The sequence below is a fragment of the Taeniopygia guttata genome, chromosome 1 (assembly GCF_048771995.1).
Source record: "Taeniopygia guttata chromosome 1, bTaeGut7.mat, whole genome shotgun sequence".
In the NCBI taxonomy this organism is placed as follows: Eukaryota; Metazoa; Chordata; class Aves; order Passeriformes; family Estrildidae; genus Taeniopygia; species Taeniopygia guttata.
Window position 1 is genome coordinate 25,680,696 of NC_133024.1, and position 22,185 is coordinate 25,702,880.

General features: G+C 46.0%; 1 protein-coding gene across 1 annotated transcript in view; it reads right to left on the reverse strand.

The window, feature by feature from the left end:
- FSTL1 (follistatin like 1) overlaps positions 1-18,572 on the reverse strand; it is a 52,362-nt gene extending 33,790 nt beyond the window's left edge. Inside the window, exons 1-2 of the mRNA XM_030266301.4 lie at positions 18,447-18,572; positions 18,286-18,345 (exon numbers count right to left, since the gene is read on the reverse strand). Of these exons, the coding sequence (XP_030122161.2) occupies positions 18,286-18,345; positions 18,447-18,449 (63 nt within the window). The 5' untranslated portion in view covers positions 18,450-18,572. The remainder of the gene's footprint in view (positions 1-18,285; positions 18,346-18,446) is intronic.
- Positions 18,573-22,185: the final 3,613 nt, after the last annotated feature.

Consider the following 22,185-nt stretch of genomic DNA (forward strand, 5'->3'; position numbering starts at 1 on the left):
GATTGCAGGATTTCACAGACACCTGCTGCTTGGGGTAGAGCATGGAGCAATGAAATGAAAGGCAGGGGGGCTACATCTCCCTTCCAGGTCATCCATCATTACAACCAGCAAGGCTGAGGCCAGAAAAAAAAGAGGACAAATAGTACAAGGGTGAAGAACTGATTCAGCAGATGGTTTTCGTAGAAGAGGCAGGCTCAGGACATGACTGAGGGCACAGAGAAGAAGCTGGGTAGGTAGGGCATGATCATCCCCTGGAGCTAGAGTTCCCCTGGGACCTGGGTTGTGTGGCAACAGATCCCAGCGTGTGCTTTATGTTCCCTCAAAAAGCAACCACATAGTGGAATGAAGCTCAGGGCCTGAATGAGTACAGCAGCAGTCTGAATTCACAAGTACCACAAACCCTTTGCCTGTGAAGATGGCTGAGCTACTGCTGCTCCACTCATGAAAATTCCTCTTAGTTACTGCATAAACAAGCAATCTGGAGCCAAGCACAAAGGCATCTCACATCCTCATGTCTGACCTTCATCTTTTCTTATTTATATTTTCTCAAAGAGAAGCATAGCCCTGTGCTCTTCACAGTACAGAGTCAGTGGTTGCCACCACATCTCTAGACAGAGGATGAAAACCACCTGGATGTGATGACTTTATTTGCTTGTCTTTGGTTAAAGCAAGAGAGATGGAGTAACAGCCTACCTTACAGAGATTTGACAGCTGCTCGAATAATTAAGCAGTAAATTAAGCAGCAAAAAGTCTGGTTACTAGTGATAGCACCTGAGTGGATGGCATGAAAATGTGTCAAGGGAGGTTTAGGTTGGATATTTGGAAAAGGTTCTTCACCCAGAGGGTGGATGGGCACTGGAACAGGCTCCCCAGGGAAGTGGACACAGCACCAAGCCCGACAGAGTTCAAGAAGTGTTTGGACAATGCTCTCAGGCACAGGGTGTGGCTCTTGGGGTGTCCTGTGCAGGGCCAGGAGTGGGACCGAATGATCCTTGTGGGTCCTTTCCAACTCAGGATATTCTATGATTTTGAATGCTCTAATGGGCTGAGATAGATGATACAGCAGACAGCAAAATAAAATTACAGATGCTCTGTACCACAGAAGAAAAAAACATTGAGGAAGATCAAACCAGCTGCAGTCAGAGCTCAGGACTACAAGTCCCAGGTGTCTTCTTCCCCAGTACCAGAACAGCACTCACCTACAGTAATTTACTCCTATAAGAGCCAGGGTCCTTCTGGGCAGCCAGGTCTTGCCAACACAAGGCACCACCTTCAAGTGTCATTTGCCCTGATTACACAAACAGCAGCCACACAAGCAGCACAAATCTCCCTCCCAAAAAAATTATTTTTCACAGTAGCTGGAGCTGCAGCTCAGCAGATTTACACCTTCGAGCTCAGGAACATGGGATAGGGGGGTATTAAAGACAAAGCAAAGGTAGTAGAAAAAGATACATGACAAGGCAATGGCCCCCACAGATGTGAAGGATACCTGAACAGCAGCAATTTCTCCCTGAGCAATGAAGCTGATTGTGCTAGACTTTGGGAAATGTCCCAGAAACCTACAAGTTTATAGCAGCAGCAGAAGCCAAGATCTCTGCCCAAACAGCAGATCTCCAATTACCAAAGCCAGGTCAGTTGGCTTAGTGACAGGTTATTTCCATGGGGTTTTTTTGCTTGCTCATTTAGTGGTAACACTTTTTTATGTGCCTCTCTTTCCCCATACAACAGCAAGAAGCCAGACACCGTGAATTTCTGGTAGCCTCCCTAATCAGAGGGAGTGTCTGTGATGCAACTTGGAAACACAACCCTAACCATGCTTTCGACCACTGGGGCTCCCAGCTGCTACTCCTTGAATCAGAGGTGACACTGCTGATGATCTGAGCTTGGCTTTCCAGCCTCCTGGGAACCATATAAAGATTGACATTTCCCTTTTTACCTTTTGCATCCAGTCTCCCTTTACCTCCTCCCTCAAAGAGAAAATCATCTGATCTGCTTAAGTTCTTCTGCCAGGGGAGAACATTCCTCCAAACAGCCTGACATTCACAGATGTTGGAAATGCTTAGTGATACAGAAAGGAAGCAAAAGCCTTCAGCCTCGCTGGAAACCCAGCCCACAGCACCAGCCTAACTCTGCCTGAAAATATCCCCTCTGATCTGAAAAGGGGCAGTGTCCATACTCTCCCTTTGCAACAATGAGGAAATGGCTGAGTTAATCTTTCTCCACAAACCTCCTTGTTCGTGGAACTATCTAGACACCAGAGAGACGTGTGGCAGGCTGAAACTTGGTGTTTTTCATACTTTATGTCAAAATCAAATCAAAGGCAGGGGAGCGCACTTAGTTTGGACATATTTTAAGTTAAACAAGCATAAAATATTTGGCAAACTTCCCTTGCTTAATGCAGTATAAACAATTCTGGTATTCCACAGAAAATTTCCCATTTAATGAATGCAGTGAGTAACTAAAGAGAAGGTCACACTATTCTTGCAGTCTTCATTAATCACAGAACAGCCCCAGCTTCTGCCACAACTTTAGCAAAGTCCACGTATGACATTAAGCGGCTCATTTGCAGCTGGGGCTGCACTGGGAGGTGAGAGGAAATATCCCTGTAGGATGGTAGGTTCTCCTGCAGAAACCAAGTAAAGACATGCCAATTTTTGCCATTACTTTCTGAGGGGAAAAAGTAAACTCTGATAGACACAAACCAGAGGCAGACTAAAGGTTTCAGAAGGCAGCCTCTGGCAAATCCAAGTGCAGCAGTTTAAGACATTAGCTTGCACAGCTGTCTGCCAGCCTTGGCTGTCCACCTTGTTGGCTAGCCAGAATTTACTGCTCCTCTAATAAAGTCAGCAGAAAGAAATACATGCTTGTGCCTCAGCCACTACAGTTTGCAGCCCCAATGCAGTATTAGACTGCATTGCTGATGATTGGTAAGATCCCAGACTGTATATTAAAGGAAGGAAAGAACAGGTAAGAACAGAACAAAATGTCTTCCTTGTCATGAAGGGCTTAGAAAATACTTGAAAGAAAAGAGGCAAATAAAGGTGCTAAAGAACTAAAGAAATACGTTGATTCCACAGAACCTGATGCGGTATTCTTTGCTGTTGGAAAGGCTGGTTTGGCTATTTACTGCTCCCCATGGGGGCAGGGAACTGTAGGTGCAAAAGATAAAGCCAGGTCTGCCAGAGTTATCAGCACTGCTCATGCTCCCACCAGCTCAGAGCCCACTGTAAAAGTAGGAGCATCCTCCACCACCTAATTTAGTATAAGGAAGCCCTCCTGACCCTAATACCTGCACTACTGACACCGCTCTCCCCTTCCAGGGCTCCCTTCCAGGAATGACATCACCTGAATGTATAAGCAGTCTATTCTTACAATTCCCAATGCAACCAGGCCCTCTACTCCTATGCAGAGCAGATTTCAAAAGTAAAATGCAATGTGTTGAAAGAAATTAAGATAGGAAATGTAGAAGGGACAATAGATTTTCTTTTTTGACAAAGGTTTAAGAAAACCCAGGAAATTCACACACCCAAAGCATTTATTAAAATATGTCCCTAGAGCCAGATTTGACAAGCATGTCAGGAAATCACTGGTAGCCTTTGAATACTGAGGAAAAAAACCTTAAAAGTACATATAATTGTGTATTGTAGACATAAATCTCATGTACTGGATTGCCCCACTTGCTTTGTTAAACAAAGCTACACTAGACACTACCTGTACTAATGCATAGGCTGTAGGAAATCTAACAAGATAACATGATCAATTTCACCCAAAAATATTTTAGAAATAGCATGTGATACTGTAGCAATGTATTGAGCCACAATTAACCAATGTAAGGTGCTGCAGGCCATCTAGAAGTTTTGCAATTACTGAAAGTCTAATACTGTGCAACAAAATGTTCAGGAACTCAACACGGAACATGTTGGAGTCTTGGTTTGTTTTGGAAAGAAAGCCAGTCTTACTTTTCAGCTCGCCAGTAAATCGGGTTAGCTCAGTTTGAGATAACCTAAAAACAAGCAAACAAACAACGCCAAAAATACCCACTCAAAAACCTCCACTACCCAAAGAAGCCCCAAAAGTTCCTTACTGAAAGTCTAACAGCACTCCTAGAATAAAACTTGCAAAGCTTGTGCCCATCCTTCCCTGCCAAACACCCAGACCCTCTGAGTGTGTAGGCACTTCAGGTCATAACAGGTAAGATAGCAGCCCTAGAAAGCTGTCTCATGAAGCTGAAGTGTGTGTGTGTGCTCCTTTAGCCCATGGCAAAAGCAAGATACAGTAAATAACCTTAGCCTGTAAGGAAAGATTTACTGCAATCACAACGCCCAACAACTTGATTGCAGCCTAGGCAAATCCAGCTGCTGGCTCTATGTTCTTCCTTATGTTTTAAGTGCACCAGCACTTGTAATTCCTGAGCCACTTCAATGCAGTAACTCACCAAAAAGGGACTAAGTATCTTACTGTGAACATGGATGTCTTCCACATTGTTGCTGGTCTTTAAAAACCTCTCATTCATGAGGCCTTGACGCCAATTCTCACTTACTGGGTGAACCACAACCCTTACCCAGGCATGTCTTACTTGCTCTTGCCCCTGGCAGCCCTGACACTGTGAAACACATACACAAACACAGTCTAGTCCCAGCAGTGAACCTTTATACAAGAAGCCTTTAAAGTTTCAGTCAGCAACATTAAGTCCAGGGCGTGGATGAAAATCAAGTCTCTAAGGGGGCACTGTTTGCAGCTGCTTCCTTCTTCCCTTTAGCAATGAATACATGCTCTACAGCACAGGTGTCCCAACTGGTTGTGGAGTAGTTCCTGCCGAGGTGTTGCAGCTCTCTGCTTCATCACCCATGGTAAAGCTGCCCCACATTCAGTTACCAGTGCACTGTGCCATAAGCACTTCAGGACATGCTCCACGACCTGTTCAGTCATCTCTGCTGTGTGGTGGCAATCTCAGCCAAAGGCTGCTGCAGGCAGCCACGGCCACACTGCACTTCAGCTGTCTAAGCCTAATCCTCCAAGTCCTTTGTTACAGCAAAACAAAATTGACTTTCATGAGCCTTATAGCCTCCAAAATGCCAGGATGCCAGCATAGCCCTGCTATAAGGGATGCTGTTCTTCCAGTCACATCAATGTTCCATTAAATCTTGTTCCTTCACCTTCTCATATGTCATCAAACACAGCAAGCAATAGTTTGTGAAACACCTGCTTTACACCTCCGCATACTCCATACATGGACTTCACCATATTTCTTCATCCTATCTGAGTTTTGTGTCTTCATCTGAGCTAAGACATTTTAATTCTTCCCCTCCCCACTTCCCTGTCAGAAACTATTCATCTGCAGAGATCAGGTTATAATAACACTGGGACTCCAGCCAGCAGTATGCAGTGTGCCTGGCTTTTAACAGCTAAATCCTATAAAAAATAATGATGCAAATATGGGCACTCCTCCCCAAGACATCCTAATGCTTTCAACAACCTCTTAGGAACACATAATGCTGCTGCATGGGACAGAGGCTAATCTGGGACTCCTGGTACTTAACTGTGTGAACACCTGCTGGCTAAACAAACAGGCCTAGGTATGAAAGCTGAGAAAGCTGTATTCACACTCTTCACTACTGTATGAGATAGCTGCTTCCTGAAAGCAGGCATGAACTGCACTGCATTATCACCTAAATGTAGACATGGGGTAGAAAGCTCTTTAAGAATCTTACATACTGACACAGGATGAGGAAAATTCTACCAAAACACCCACCTTGAAGTAGGCTCAGACCACTATCATCATTTAGGAGACTAACTCCCCTGTTCTCCATGAATGTTAGATACATTATCTGTCCTCAGCACTAATCCAATACCACATGGGAAGTCTGTGGGAAGCCTTGCAAGTCCATGCCAGGAAATCACCAAATACTTAGAAAAAACCCTTAAAAGTACATATAATTGTGTATTGTAGACATAAATCTCATGTACTGGATTGCCCCACTTGCTTTGCTAAACAGAGCTACACTAGACACTACCTGTACTAATGCATAGGCTGTAGGAAATCTAACAAGATAGGTAAGCCCATCCTCACCTTCTACCAACAACTGCAGGTGTTCCATGACACTTTCCTGCCGTTCACTGCACGAGTATGAGCAAGGACACAAAGCCCTTCTCACATGGAATTAAGCTGATGAATGCTTCTGCATCCACCCTTATGTCATGGTACCTTGTGTCCTTGAGTACATCACCTAGTGTCCTCTGGAATTTGCCTCTGCAATAAATGAACACTTACAAGCTCCCTGTTCCAGCAGGGGGCCATGGACAAATGTCCTATGGGGAGGTGGAAATCCCCTCTCACCTGTATGCTGCTGGAGGCTCTGAAGGAGAGGTTTTATGTGAGAGGAACCATGGGGACAGACGACAGCTTCTATGAAAAAGCATTAAGGCTCTCTCCTGTATCCAAAAGACAGAGCAGCCAGCAAAGGGCTTCTGTCACAGGGGCTGTAGGGAATGTGATGGGGCAGAGAGGGAGGGCACCTCTTTTGCACTCCCTATGCTCCATTTTCCAATGTTTTCTTTCATGCCTGTAAAGATAAAAAATTAAAAACTATGTTCACCCTCATCCCCAAAATCTAGAGTTACTCTGGGACAGAGTTCAGTTTTCAGCTGCCTAAGGGCAGAGAAAAAAAGAAGAGGGAGCACAAAGACAAAGCAACACAGAAGATGCTCACCTTTATTCAGGGCAGCTCATAGGCTCTGTAACCACTTCTTTAGATGCATGTCTGAAGGAAGTGTGGCTACAAGCCTAAAAATCACAGCCCTGAGAAACATGGCTTTGTTGCCATCTTGCCAGACTTTTATTAAAAGTTAGTTTAAAGCCTGCAGCAGAGCACAGGGTGAAAGCATCACCTCAGGAAAGGGAACTATCTCCTTTCAGCTATCATCACTGACAAAAAAAGACTTCCAACTAGCTTGCCCACAGATAAAGTGCATGAGCTTTCTTTATCTGAATGCCTCTGCTGCCCAGTAAAGGCTGCTGTGCAGGAAGATGGCTCAAAGCTATGAAAGCACAAACCTTCAACCTCGCCCTTTAGTCTTTCCAAGATGTGAACTGGAAGGGACCTGAGGCCAAGAAACACAGCCAGCTTTCCACTTTCTTTCAGAGGAGAAAAAAGTCCAACATCCCTACTTAAAGACAAAAGTTGTTAAAGACAAGGGGAGATCGTGCTCAGGGCACTGGCTGGGGAGCACAGGAGCCCCAGCAAGCTTCAGCTGAGGCTGCCTGAGGACAGGCTCCAGCTGGCAGAGGTGTTGCAGTTTGGCTGCTTGCCTTCTAGAGGACACAAGCTGTGCTGAGCACACCTCCTGGCCCCCAGACCAGTCAAATCTCACCTGTGAAGTCAAGAGGGTCAGAAAGACTCCAAATATTGGCCTTTAACTTAAGCATGTATTTTAGGAAATTCAAACCCAAGGCTTTACCTGGTAACAACAGCACATTTGTATACTAAGGGAGCACCCCCATTAAGAAAACTTCACCAGCTGTGCTTCCTGATGGTGTGTGTGTTAATGTGTATAAACTCCCTAGTAGTAAATTAGGGCTCATAGTGGTTTTGCCTTTCTTCTTTTCACAATTTAGATTGCCCAGTACTTATGGATTCCCAGTAACGAGCACATGGAGGTGCCCTTGTCATCACAAAGTGAGGGAGCACTAACACACTGGCAAAGGGGATGCACTGCATGGAGACCCTGTACTGAGCAAGAGATTAGCAAACTCACCTTGCCAGGGAATGGCTTGAGGAGCTCAGACTGCTCAGTTTGCCAAAGACAAGACTGGGAGCAGTCCTTGTGCAGACCACAGTTACAGCAGTGGGGAAGAGACACACTGGACTAAAGGCTGCTTCTGTTTAGTGAATTAAACAGAAGATTCAACATCTGTAGATCAAGACTAGACAAATGCAAGCCAGAAATTAGGTGTAACAGCATGTGGGTAATTAACCACTGCAGCAACATACCAAACACAGTGGTATTTTCCATTTGTAGTAATTACTTAATCAAGATTACATGTTTTTAAGACACATTGTAGAGTCCAGAGCAAATGGAATGAATAAAAAAAATAGATATATGGGCTGTATTGTGCAAGAGGGCGGAACTAAAGCACAATAGCTCCTTCTGGTCTCACCATCTACCAATCTATGGGGAAAATTGCCCCTTTTAGTGTCAATGGAGCAACATTTTTAGCAACAAGGCATTCTGATGTTTACATGAAATAGTAATAATAATACATTGTGCTACACCCACACCTCTAATCCGAAATTCTCTAAGCTCTTTACCATCACTATGTCAGCAAGCCTGACAACTGACTGGCTGATAAATTGGCATTATCATCCCCCTTTCACCCAGCTTGTGTTTTTTCAGAGTAGCTAATCATCTGCTTACCATTTACATGGGAAACAGAACACTCAGGCTACCTGCCATCTTACTTTTAAGCCTTTTAGTGAGAAAATGGTCACATGGGTACCTTGCAGAAGCTGTTAGAGTGGAAAGCAGCTCAGCACGCAGAACTGACCAGCAGCTTCAGATGCTAGTTCAGATGCTCATCACCAATACAAACTTTATAGCATGCAAAAACTATATACAAACTTCCCTGGGAAAATTCTGCCAACAAAATACTTTTGAAGAGCAGAAGTCAGCAACTAAAGCGTTAAAAACAAAAGAGAGAAAAATAAAAAATGCTTCAGAGTTGTTTTAACAAAATCTTCATATATGACAGACAGACAAAAAAAAAGTAATTTCCATTAGTTTCCATGACAACCAATGGAAATCACTAACCCATCTTCTCTCCCTTGTCAACCTCTGGCAGACCTGTCAGGGAAAGCAAGGGACTATGCCCCATGTAAGGTTCTCTGGTGAACCAGAACACTGGGAAATCTACACTGCCATAATGTCAAGTGCTCCCCTTACAGCAGAGCTCTAGTTTTTTTCCTCTGAGATACCAGAGGATGAAGAAGTGCTACTGCTTTCCTGTGAAAGCAAATGTACCCCAGAAGTGCAATCCCCTCTGAGACACCCCAGTTCTCCCACTTTATGACCTGCTTCTTTCTCTCTTTGGCTTCATCAAAGCATTCAACCACCTCTTTTGCATCTGTGAGCCATTGGCTCACAACTTGAAGGTGGCCAATATTAAGCCCTTTTTGCACATCTTTACTGGCTGGCAAGAAATTGCTGTATCACGCCCTGGTCTACATTTTGTCTCCATTTTTCTTACTATTGCTATCGTTGCTGGCAAGGAAAATGATCCTCAGCAATGCCTGCTGCACCTTCTACATGAGAGCTTTTAAAATTTTCTTAACAGGAATGCATTCAGCCTTATAAACTCTGCTATGAGGCACAGCACCATCATTTTTCTTGTTTTACAGATGTGAGCACCACATCTTAGAGGAATAGGATGCCTTGCCCAAAGCCTACATACAAATCATGGCATCATGCTAAGAGTGAGGACAATTGGTCTACAAACAGTCTGTTTGCATTTTCTTGATGCTCACAGGCTCTTAAAGTGTTTGAACCACAGATGCTCAATCTGCTGTAGTCCCTCCACCCTGCCAAAACCCCATAGCAAATAAATATTAACCTGAAACAAAACCAAAACACCCAAACCTCAAATAGTTGTCTCTGTTTAATGCTGTTTTACTGTTGACCTTGCATCTGCAGCCAGGATGGCCTAACTCACCCCAGCATCTGGATGTGTGCTGCTGCACTGCAGAGGAGCTTGGCAGTGATTTGTGAGGAGGAGTTGACATCCAGCTGTTCTTCCATCTCTTTCACGTGTACACAGCCAGGAGCAGCCCAGGCACGGTGCTGGCACTGTGTGAGTTCAAGCTTTTCACATACCACAGTGAGATTTAACACTCACTCAGCAAGACAGGAAATCCACAAATAATCCACATTGACTGCAAATTTTGCTACATCCTCCATTGTCCCATCCCAGGTCTGGATTGCAGGAGTTACCAGCAAGTAACAGGACCGGGCACAGTGGCTCTGTGCGCGTGGGTGTGGATGCACATGAGGTGTAACAAACCACTTTTTGTGCCCCTTGATTAGCTATGCTTAGGCTCAGTTTCCTCCATGACACCCTCCTCGGGGACTGCACACAGCTCTGAGCACCAAAGGGAAAGACAAAGCACCAAGTTCAAAGTTGAGCAACAATAAGTTGCTCTACAAACTGCTTCCCGCAGATTCCTGTCCTGAGGCTGATGGCATTTAGTGGCTATGAAGATATGAACTACGATCGCTGGGGAATACTCATAAATTGCTTCTCTGGCCTGCAGCAGAAGCTGATCTCACACTCAAGCTGTTCCCTCTGGTAAGGCAGTAAGTACTGCAGCACCGCACCTACTTTTACAAAACTTAGAGCAACACTGTATCCTGAAGGAAATTAACACTCTTCACTAAACATGACTGAAATTGGCTTTTTAGTTTAAAAGTTGTTTGACAAGGTTCAAAGGTAACAGAGAATCAGATCACATACAAGTCTTTTTCCTTTTCCTGCATTGACAGAAAGAAGGGAACTACAGGGAGATAAAAAGAGGTGTGCTAAGCACTGAGCTGAGGGGGCCCATAAACTGGCTGCATATACAGCAAGGTGGAGATAATGTACAATGTGTATAATGTACAATGACATGGGGGAGGCACTGATTATCAATGAACACGGGGGTGCAATTAGGACCATGGTCTACTTGCTCACAGAAGAGGACTGTGAAGATATACTTACTAACTCTGAGATACTCCAGAGCATAGTATCATTTTTCAGAGAACAGGAAGGGGGGGGGGGGCATCACTTATCAGGGATGTGTAAAACTGGATTTGATAAGACACTAATGGCTATGGTTTGTACAAGCACCTACTAATCCCAGGGCATGCAGTGATACCCTGTAGAAAAAACAGTCTGTTTTTCCGAGCAAGTAAAGAATAAAAAAGTACTCCCTTCTTAACCTGGTCTTCCTTACCCTTACACACAATCTTCTACAAAGGGGTCCAAGCCCCAGTCCTGGGGATGACAGAAAAAGAGCTTTGTGAAAAACTGAGTCTCTGCTGCAACCTGACTTCTCCATGATCCATCCAGAGGGCAATTGGAGAGGGAGAGAACTGCCTGAAGATTAGGCTGATACTACTCATGTGGCATCCATTGTCTTAGGACTGGAATACCCCGGAGCTTGCATCATGGAGCAAACATGCTGTCCTCACACAAGAACACCACAGCTTTTCTGCCAAGCTGAAGGCGATGCCTCCCACATGAATGCTTGGTCCCTTGCCACCTTAATTTTCCAGAGCTCTGGGTCTGAATGCATGAACTGCAGACCAGAGCTCGGTCACAACCTTTACAGTTATCCCCGAGGAATTCTACTCACCCAGACAACTAAATGATCCAGACATTGCAAAAATTCCCCAATGAAATCGCTTCCTCCTACATATAGGAAACGAGACAACAATTCCAATCCCTCATACTTAAGCTTCCTTGAACATAAACATGAAAATACGGCCAAAACCAGGAGGGGAAAGAAAGTCCCAGAGCAGCAAGAAGTACATATGCAAGGAGTTACATCATGCAGAAGGAAAGCTCTTGGCTTCGGGCTAAAATTACCAGTGCTCAAATGGCAGGGGCTGCTCTAGCATGGAGGGGCACCTTCCCCAAACAGTCCTCCAGATCCATTGTCAGGAAAACAGCAACAGGTTCTGCTGTCAAAACCATCCCTGGACAACACAGCACTAGAGGCAAACTTATCAGCTGGCCAGTGCCTGCCAAAGCCCATCCTGGTGGATGGATGGAAATTCCTTGTTCTGACTCTCTGACACTCAAGCCCCAAAGTATCTCACCCATTGCAGCAGGGTGACAAGGAAAAGGCAGGCAAGGATAGCATTTCTGATGGCAGGAAGTACATCCAGGCTCTGGGGTCCTTCATTAGGACAAGGTTCACCAGTATATCTCTCCATCAGAGGCAGGTAACTTTGCCAGCCCACTCCTGTCACCCCACTCTTGCTTCCCTTCTTATCAAAGACTTTAATATCCTCTGCTCCCCTCCCATGACTTGTAAGACTTAAGACCTTTTCAGGTTTGAGTCATACTACTGCCATGAGTACCTCCACAGCAAGTCTTTCCACAACCTCTCCAGGTCTCCTCACAGATGCAAAACTAAAGAATTTGTTTATGGCTATAAAACAATCTTCAAATCACAGTCTCTTGTTCATTGTTGGGAAGAAGCTGATTAAGCACTGGAAGTTCTACCAGTATTCATATTCCCAAGGTCTCTTGATCCTGTCTCAGGACTCTAAGCAAGGAACAAAGATGGGATCAGAAGGAACATGCACTGGCTAGGGACAACCAGCAGTGGATAACAAATAGCTGTCCAAACAGCCCTTCTATGCTTGGAGCATAGGGTGTGCAAATCTTCTCTTCCTGCAAATGAAACGCAGTGGCTCTGTCTTGGTGTTTTTATCTGTTTCTCTCCATTGTTCCTTCAAACTGCTTTGCTGCTCTTTGCAATGCAAAAGGGAAGGACTAAGGAGAAGGAATGAGAAAAGCTGGGTTCTATGAGGTCCATTACACAGCATTAAGGTATTCTCAGAAAGTGGTTAGAGGTCCAGCTCTGGGATAGCAGTTGAGAGGGTACAGCCAAGGAAAACACTGTTTAGCTGTCAAACAGTGGAAATATGGGATTCACTTCCAGCTGAAGTTAACAAGATACTAAACTCCTCTCCAGTCATCCACCCCAAATCCTTTGCTCTTTCCAAGGTATTTGTCCAAGAGGAGCCTCCAATTTGTTTCTAGCTTATAGGCCTCCTGATTCACTGCAAACAAGGTGCAGACATCAACAAGTAATTTCACATTTGCAGACTAGAGTATGAATTTGCTTTTCATCAACTCTTACAGGCAGCCTTCATCTAAGCCACTGCCCCAAGCAACCACAGGGCCCACGCCAAAACCCAAAGGTACACTGTAATGAGTGACAATATTACAGCACAGTAGCAAAATTTCACAGCAGCTTATATGAACTTCACTTCTGGGCAGCTAGTTTGCAAGACAGAGAAGGGATAGCCACTCATTACTGCTGCCTGTTCTCTTCAGCCCAGATCAGTACGGAAGCACATTTGAGAAAAAGTAGCAAGAAAATGCCACACAGTTGCTGCTTGTGCTACAGTTATCTCTGCTTTACTGGAGCATTGACACCTCTAGACTTGTTCTGCCATTTGCTTATTTACTGCGGAGGATTTGCAATCAGAACCCCACAGCTGAGAGCAAATACACCCCTGCTCTAACCAGCTCACACCTACCTGTATACACAGTTGTGGCAAAACCTACAAACCCTGGTAAAGTCCAGATGTGTATAACTGCTTGTCTACCACCCAGATGCAGCTGTAGAAGGAAGTATGCTTCACAGCACAACAGCAGGCTGCTCTTTTTGCTTGCTAAACTCAGAGACAACACTGTGAGAGATAAATCTCTCCAAGGAAATGCTGGTTATTCACAGATTAGCATTGCTATCACAGTAGAGCAGAAGCCAACCTCCCTGCAAAGATTGATGCAACCCAGGTAAACAAAGCATTTCTGAGAACCAATCTCATCTAGCTCACAGGACATGTGGCGGAAACACAGCCTGGTTAATGGGAGTCTCATCAGTCTGGGAAGAGACATCTGGCCGAGATTCATGACAAACTCTCTTCTGTACAAAGAGAAACACTCCCCAGCTCATGTAACACCACGCAAGAAAGATCAAAGATGTCCTGAAGCCTCCCGATGGGTAAGCAGCTGTACCAACAACAGCAGCTGGAAAATGCAACAGGAGACTCAGCCAGTCCCTTCCTCCTGTGCTGGGAGCAGAGCTGCCTCCTCAGCAGCCCCCAGCAGCAGCCCCCTGTTAATTACCGGCAAGGAATTTGCACTCTGGCAGATAAAGTCATTCACTCGGCCACTGGCGCGTTTGCACAGAGCAGCACGGCTCTGACAGCAGCTCCATCTGAGGAGCAACATTTGGGTGCCACGCACATGTAAGTGCTACATGACATCGTGTCTGTTGCAGTGCCACACATGCTGCTGCTCAGAGGTTACAGCCCCTTCAGAACACCAGGGAGGTTGTTTCAACACGCCTATACGGGGCATTTGGCCAGTGACTTCAGCACAGTGAGGTGCCTCAGACAGAACTGCTTGGTCCATCTCCCAGACTCCAACTCCTGGGACATCTGCAGCACAGCAGCTGCCTGGTGGCACAGCAGGCACCTTAAAAAATAGGTTTTGCACTGATGAGCCTTTGCTGTGTTCCCAGGGAAGAATCACTTCTTCCCTGCCTCCCCATTTAAAAGGTGCTTATTGTCTTAAGATACAACTCCAGCAACACCTGGTCTGGCACTCAAGGGAAGGATTTTAAGAAGGAAGACACCTAGCATTCCAAAACCAGCTCAAGGAGAAAAAATGGATGCAATCTTTCCTTCCACTGAAGATGTGATTGCTAGACTAGACCTGGGAAGTCACTTTTATTAAATTATTTTATGAATGTGGTACTGCTGGGTTGTATTGTACAAAGCCAGTGCATGTTGAAAACAGCCTCAGTTACCCACATCATTGGCACCATGCTGCCTTTTCTGTCCATTGTCCTGGCTAAATTATCAGTGAAAGCAGGGCTGAACTATTCATAAAGTCTCTGTCATTTAATTTCAAAAGGCAAGCTTCTTAAAATGATGGCTTCAGAGCCAAATACAGCTATGCAATTACATAGGAATCTCAATTTAAATTTAATCTGTTTCATTTATTAATACATCAGTTTTTTAGGTTTTGTCCATTGCAAAAACATGGGAAAAGCTTGACCAAGGCAAGCTCCTGATGCTGGCCAGACTGTGTGAACAGCCCAGTGGAAGGAAGTACACCAAGTCCTGTGAAGACCATCTGAATTCCCAGCTCCAAATCCCCTAGTGCACACAAGAACTCTGCTGGCAAAGGGCACAAGTCTTGGAAAGGGTGAAGAGTTGCTTTCCTTACAAGAAAAAGCAGCAGAGTCAGATCAAGAGGAAGCACTTAGGCGAGTTAAGCAAACAGAAACCGCTGCTGTTTCTCTCCCCCTTAACATCCATTTTCAGCTCTTCTTATAGAAAAATGACATAGAGGGAAACAGAGGTCAGGTGAAAAAAAATCATCCCAAAGTTACAGCAGATGTAGACACTGCAAACACCATGCTTTTAGAAAAGGTTGTGAATCTGCCTCCAGATATTTGTCATCACTGTGCTGCTCAGGGGTTATAGTGCCTCAGATCTGTCTGTACATCTCACAAGAAAAGAGACTCTGGCCTTCCTCTGCTTGCACTTTTTAGCCAAAATGAGACAAGTCAGATCAAACGATTTACACATAATTCTTTCCAAAGACTGGCTCATTTGGCCAGAAATGGGTTAAGGTTATTTCAGAAGAACAGCTACAGGCCCCAGAGATTATTCTGAATAGCCAGAAAACTTGCAAGGAGCAGAAGGCAGGCCAGGTCAGTGACCTCTCCTCTTGGCAAGGCTGGATTCAAGAAAGGACTCGTATCCACAGCTCACACCAATATACTCACACTGGCATAAACCTCCTTGCTAACATCTAAAATTTATGGTGAAAAGATTTCTCAAAGATTCTGAATGAGTTTTAAGTGAAAATGAAAACAAGAAAACTTGTCACTCTTATTGTGAAGAAAATAACCTGATGGAACACACAATGATGCTGGTATGGAAGTGGTCCCACACACCAGTCTTCAGACCTCAATGTGCAGAATCAAATACCACCTGGACTCCTCTCCAGTGTTAACTAGGTAACTTACTCCAGCAGGATGTGAACAACTGATGGACTTTTAATACATTTAACAGACATTTCAAGCCTCTCCCTTTTCCTCTTTCAGGATGGATGCTTCCCAAAAATCACTCCATATGCTTTGGGAGCCCCAGCTGAGAATATGAGTAACTTCACATCTGTAGCATCCCTGTTAATACAAATGAACAGCCACCTCATTGAGTCTGACCCAGGAAGAGAGAGATAAAAGGGGCTGTCTGAAGCTGGTGGCTGGCCTCCATCCGAGGAGTACAGTTCACCGTCTATTGCTCTTGTGACTATTGCTGAACCAGGCCAAGAAAAGCTCCAAAGTTCTGGCATGCCTCAGATTTTCCAGTCTGCATGAAGTTATGCCAGGAACATTTACTGAAGCAATTTCTTTCTTTCTTTAAGGACTCTAATTATGCACCTAATAATGTTGTAAAAATGAATGTTGTACAAGAACCCCAGTACAACACAGTTTTGCTAACAAAAGGATTAGAAGCTTAAGGCTCAGTGTTAATATTCTGAATGTACTGAAAGGGACAAAGTGCAAGCTGCGGCAGAAACAGAAGGCACAGAGAGGGTTATCGCTTCCAAAATCTGGAAAGGGAAAACCACACAGGAAAATGCCACATTAACCTTACTGAATGCCAGTGATGCAGTAGAGTAGTAACAGGAAACATTTAGAAGTGGGCAACCATCAAACCTGTCTCTGAATTACAAGCAGCTCACCTTCAAGCACATCCCACTCTCTAGAAAATGAGAAGGTCTAAATATGCCAGAGGGTGGGATGCTACCCATGACTGAACTGATATTCACTGCTTGGCAGCCACTAGCAAACAGGAATCAAACTGAACTCCAAAAAAAAAGTTGCCTGAAGTGTCCATTTTCCCTGAAACCAGACTCAGACCGCAGTCATCAGTCTCAAGTTTTGCTGAACTTAGACTGGAATCAAACCAAAACATTCACTGGTTTGTCACTTGGACCATTATCTCTGAAGGCAGTCATAATAATTCATTTAGTCACTCAAGCATGAACTGGCCTTTAAAACCAAGTTTTGAACATGATGGCTGTACATTTTTTCTTACTTTCAGTTTGCAGGTGAGACACAGAGACATGACAGTACTTACATCTGGGAAGCTATCCAGGTACTACAAATTAGAGAACATTAGGCAAAAAGCAGGATTTAGCACTTCGACAATGTTAGTGACACCAATGAAATCACAAGTGCAGGGCCAAACATATTTTGGCTGTTTCTCTGGGTTACTGATCCCAGAAGACTTTACTCAGACCAGTGTCATCATTATTTAGCTGTTATTATTTAGCTGTTTCTTATGCTGTGCACCTCCTTCCTACAGAGGTGTTGGTGCATATTGACCAGAACTGATTAAGATTTATTTAGGGTTCCTAAGAAAATGAATAAACATGATTTAGCTTATTCAGGACAGCGTTGGAGAGGATGCATGGAAACACTCACTACATAAGTATGTCACACTTTGGGAAGAATGTGTATTACAATATTATCATGTACAGGCAGATGTGAAATGCTGGTCCATACTACAGCTCATTCCCACTCCCCTTGGTTTTCATGACAGCAGCGACCAGAGCCCAACACTGTCGACTAACAACCACCCTGTCTCACATCTGCTCCTCCTGTCTCACATCTCCTCCTGGCCGTTGCAGGGAGTTCACACAGAGCTTTGCTCAGGGACAGAGAGCAACAGCGATGGGCTCCATCCTAAATCCAATTCTTTACCATAACCCGGGCAGCACAGTTCACGTGTGGGAGGCAGAAAAAGAGGGAACCAGACGTGTTTATGCCTTTTTTTTTTTTTTTTTTCGTGGAGCCAAACTGCGATGCTCTAGGGTGGGTCTCACCATCTGGGAGAAATATGCAGAGAGGAAAAATGCACGGAGGGAGGACGAGCTGCCCCCCGAGTGGAACCGCTTTCCTCCGAAGGCAGGCTCGGCCTCCCTTCCCAGCCCAGCTTGAGTTCATTTTCCTCAAATCACTTCCACATTTCCCCTGCCGTAATTATCAAATATTTTGTTTCTGACTTCACTTTTTAGAGAGGCCGTCGCAACCGGGAATGCAGGCAGCGTTTGTTTTCTGTCAACAGAGCTGGGGGGGTTGCAGCTGGGGTCTTCAAAGGTTTTCAATGTCATTGCAATGAAAGAAAGGAAGAAAAGAGCGAGGGAAAGAGCGCGCGGGAGAGCGGAGGGAGGGATGGAGAAAAGGAGGGAGGGAGGTAAGGGGGCTGCCCCGGGGAGCCCATCCCGGTGGCGGGATGCAGAGGTCCGGCCCCGGCGCGGACACAGCCCCTCGCCCCACCGAGGCGCCCATCGGCCCCGCAACTTCCCTCTCCGCCCCGGCTGCCACTTTCCCCGGTCCCGGCTGCTCCCCCGCGGGCGCCGCGGCGCCCCCGCTGTCCCCACCCCGTCCCGTCCCATTCCCCGTCCCGCCGCCGGGGCCCCGCGCCTACCTCGGCTCGCAGGCGGGCGGCGGCCAGCAGGGCGCAGAGCAGCGGGAGAGTTTTCCAGATCTGCAAGAGAGGGAGCGGGGAGGCGGTGAGCGCGGGCCGGGCCGGGGCCGGCGGGGCGGCCGCCGCCGCCGCCGAACTTCCCGCCCGGCGACCCCTCTCACCATGCTGCAGGCGGCACCGGCGGGGCAGGAGGAGTTGCGGAGGCGCCTTCCCCGGCTCCAGCTCGCTCGTGAAGGGAAGGGGAGGGCTCCCCCTCGCCCCGACCCGCCAGCCCGCGGCTCCACCCCCGGCCCGGCCCGACCCCCGCCCCGGGGCCGACTCCTCCCCGGCCCCCGCCCGCTCCCCGCCGCCCCTCGGCGGTGCCCCCGTCCCTCCCGCCGCCGGCCCCTCGGCGGCCTTTGAAGGCAGCAGGAGGCTGAGGGGCGTCCAGGGGACTCGGTTACCGCCCCACAACGCCCGGCTTCACAACCCCGAGGGCAGAACACGGGTCCGGGGAGGCTCCCCGAGCCCTGCCCCGGTGGGGGTGCGGCAGGACTGGCGACAGCCGTGCCGGGGCGCGGATGCCCGCCAGCCGGGTCAAGAGCATCCCGCCGGGGGGTCGCAGCCGCCCCCCGCATTGTCACAAAAATGGGGAAACTGAGGCACGAGGTGGCTTTTCCACAGGCGGGACTCACTCAGTGACTCAACCCACTGTCCCCCCACGCTCCAGCCCTGAAGCCACTGAAGTCCTGACCACAGCTACAGGTGTCACTCGTGTCGGGATGCAGGCAGGTTCAAAAATAAGGGTTTAGATATAATCTGAGCAAAACAGGCAGCCAGGGCTTCATGCCAGGCACAGGGGCTCAAAATCCCACCTGAAATGCCTGGTGGTGCTCATTTGTGTATAAATACCTGTGATCCTCTTGTTTCAGCTCTTTATCTCTGAATTTCAGTAGTCTCCAGTAGCTAGAAGAGAGGATGTGACAATGCAAAGAGACCCATTGCCTTGGGCACATTCAGAAACCTCTCTCACAGCAAGCAATACTGACACCAGTTGTCAAAGGCATTTTCTCGAGTTTTGAGGTTTGTTGTAACCAAAAATGACACCCCTGGCTTTAAAATACCATGTCACTCTGACCAAGCATGCCTATAAGCTGTCTTCTTTTCCTGTTTTATTCTGTGCCCTCAATGCAGGCAGGCACCAAGGGAGATGCTGGCATGTGCACCCTCATTCACAAAGACCAAAGAGTATTCCAGCATCCTGCTGCAAGGAGAAAACTCTGCGAAGAGTTACCCTAGATCAGCCCACATCTGGTCTGTTAATGGCAGCTGTGCCATTTTTCTGTGCTTCCTTAGGTTCTGCTTCCTTACTCAGTTTTGTTTTTAGGACTACTGTTACTAATTTTGCATTTATAAAGCATCCTCTCCAGCATGTTCTGCTTCTGCCTGTGAATGGTACTAGTCTATAAATCCATCCTGAAGAGATGTCTAATTATTTCACTGCTGATGCTGAGCAATATGATTTTCATTGCTTGGTGTTGGTTCTTTTAAACTCACCTTTCATGATATACCTCTTTGTTTTGGAGCCACTGGTTGCCCTGCCTCATGATACAGCACATGCATAGTTATGGCTGAAATCAGCTCGCCTCTAGTTTGCAGATCACCCTGAGTCACCCTGAAGTGAGTGCCATGATAAGAAAAAAAACAAATAGCAAATGATAAATTCATTTTAAAAGATTAATCAATTTCTGTGCCCTTGGTACTCAGCTCTGTGGAAGCTGTGTTACATGAGGAGGCTCTCTATTTCCAGAGAGCAAAAGTGACTCATATCAGCCTTCAGAACAGAGCACTAGCAGGGGTCTCCCAGTGCCTGCATTTCCTCACTGATACCACAGGCAGCCTCCTCATGTAGGTGTGATTAGGCACTCTGCTGGATTATGTAGGTCACCATGAGCTTGGGTTTTTCTTCTGTGTACTCAAAGGCCTAAATATGGAACAGAAACTAAAGGATTTAATCTCCCGTTCTGCATTGACATTCAGGTACATGAAAATATATTTCTTCAAGTTTGTTTCTATCATGTGGAAATGGGTAGAGGTAAAAACCAAAAAGCACCTCTCATACAAGCATCAGAAAGGGTGAGCACAAGACAAAATCTCAGTGCAGACACCAGAGCCTTATTGCTGTGCACAAAGGCACACATTTTATAACCAAATACATGATATCCAACAAACTTTTCACTTTCCCCCCAAACTTTCACCATTTAAAACCGTAAACTGCAAAGGAACAGTCTGTACAACCTGAATGCATGACAAATCTGATGGGACTCTTTGCTCTTTCATGATGGACCCAAAACACGCAGCTTGAATCAGAGGCACTAGAATAAGGGGAAAGCAAATGCATTTACAGTTGTGTTTTCAAGCTGTGGCCATAATGGGTAAGGTAATTCATCATTTCTGGCTGCACAACCAAAATATCATAAAAATGCTTTCAGCTAAAAGCTTCATTATAAGACTGAACGATCTTTGCCTGAAATTTTGAAGGCTGCAATGCTCTGGTGGGCCAAAGAAATTGGGAATCATTGCTCTACAGAGATGTTGTTGTTCTATTACATATACCAGTATTTCATTTCTGCTGATGCTTACTTTCCAGTCACTGGTATTTCTAAACAAACATTTTGTTACACATATGGGATTGCAAATTTTGAGATACATACTTATCCCCCAACTGGCTGCACAACTGAAATTCAGTAACAAGTTGTTGCCTGAGAAGCAGATCAAGGGAAGCCTGGACACATGCAAGTGTACATCTCATGGGTGGATACATTCTCCTGTGTTTAATAAAATGCAGGCTTCAACAGAAGCTTCTTCGGTTCTTGGGGCACTGTCAAGATCACTCCCCTGGATTTCTGGTGCCTCATGAGGGTTACTCTGGAGGCTCAGACTCTCCCTTATTACATCATGTGCACGCACATACACCCAAAATGATACTGTAACCCTCATTTCCCAGGGTAATGAGGCTAAACAAGCCAAAAATTACTTCTTAAGCGTTCACCCAACCCTTGTGGCTGTACCATGATATCACCCTCTCCACATTACCTCACTCCTATCCACCACCCACATTCTTCATATTTCCCCATTTCCCCTGCCATACGAAACATCTGCCCTAAGGGATGGGGTTGTGCTCACACTGCTGTGATGAAGTCAGTGATTGCCCTGCCTGCACTGTGTTTTAGGTTACATTTCAAGAAACCGAGTTACTTGGCAAGTGGCCTTCATGACAGGACAATAGTTGCCTGTGTGACAGGACAACAATCTGTCCCATTGAAGAGCAGGACATTTGCAGCAACATTATTTGGTAGAATTAAGAAGCAGGGAATTATTTTTGAGTAGTAAACCTGTTAAAGCTGTAGCTGAGAAGGCTCAGCTTGTGTGGCACTGGAGACATCTGTGTTGTCTTGAGCTATGTGAGCAGTGACTCCTCATGGACCAGACTGCCAGCACCTGAGGAAGGACCAAGGGATGCCTGGGTTTTCCCAGCAGACATAGGCCAAGACTATAAGACATGAGGGGAAAGCCTGGAGCAGGATTACACCCTCAAAGATGTGGGCATCAGACCCAAATGAACTCTATGATGACTACAAGGCCAGCATGAGGGTCCCCAGAGCTGTAACACATGGATCACATGGACACCTCACTCAGGCTCACAGCAGCTTTCTCCAGGTGTCCCCCTGACCCGGCAGTGCTGACTCAAGTCTGTAACTACTTTTCTGGAGTTTGGTTACTTTGAAGACTGCACTTTGTTAAAGGCAGATTTTTTTTTTTTTTTCTATTTCTGGCTTTGTTTTTTGCTTCATTCCCTTGCTCTTGTAATTTTCTTTCTCATTGTGGCTTCCTTGTTTCTTGCTCCTGCTCCAGCTACAG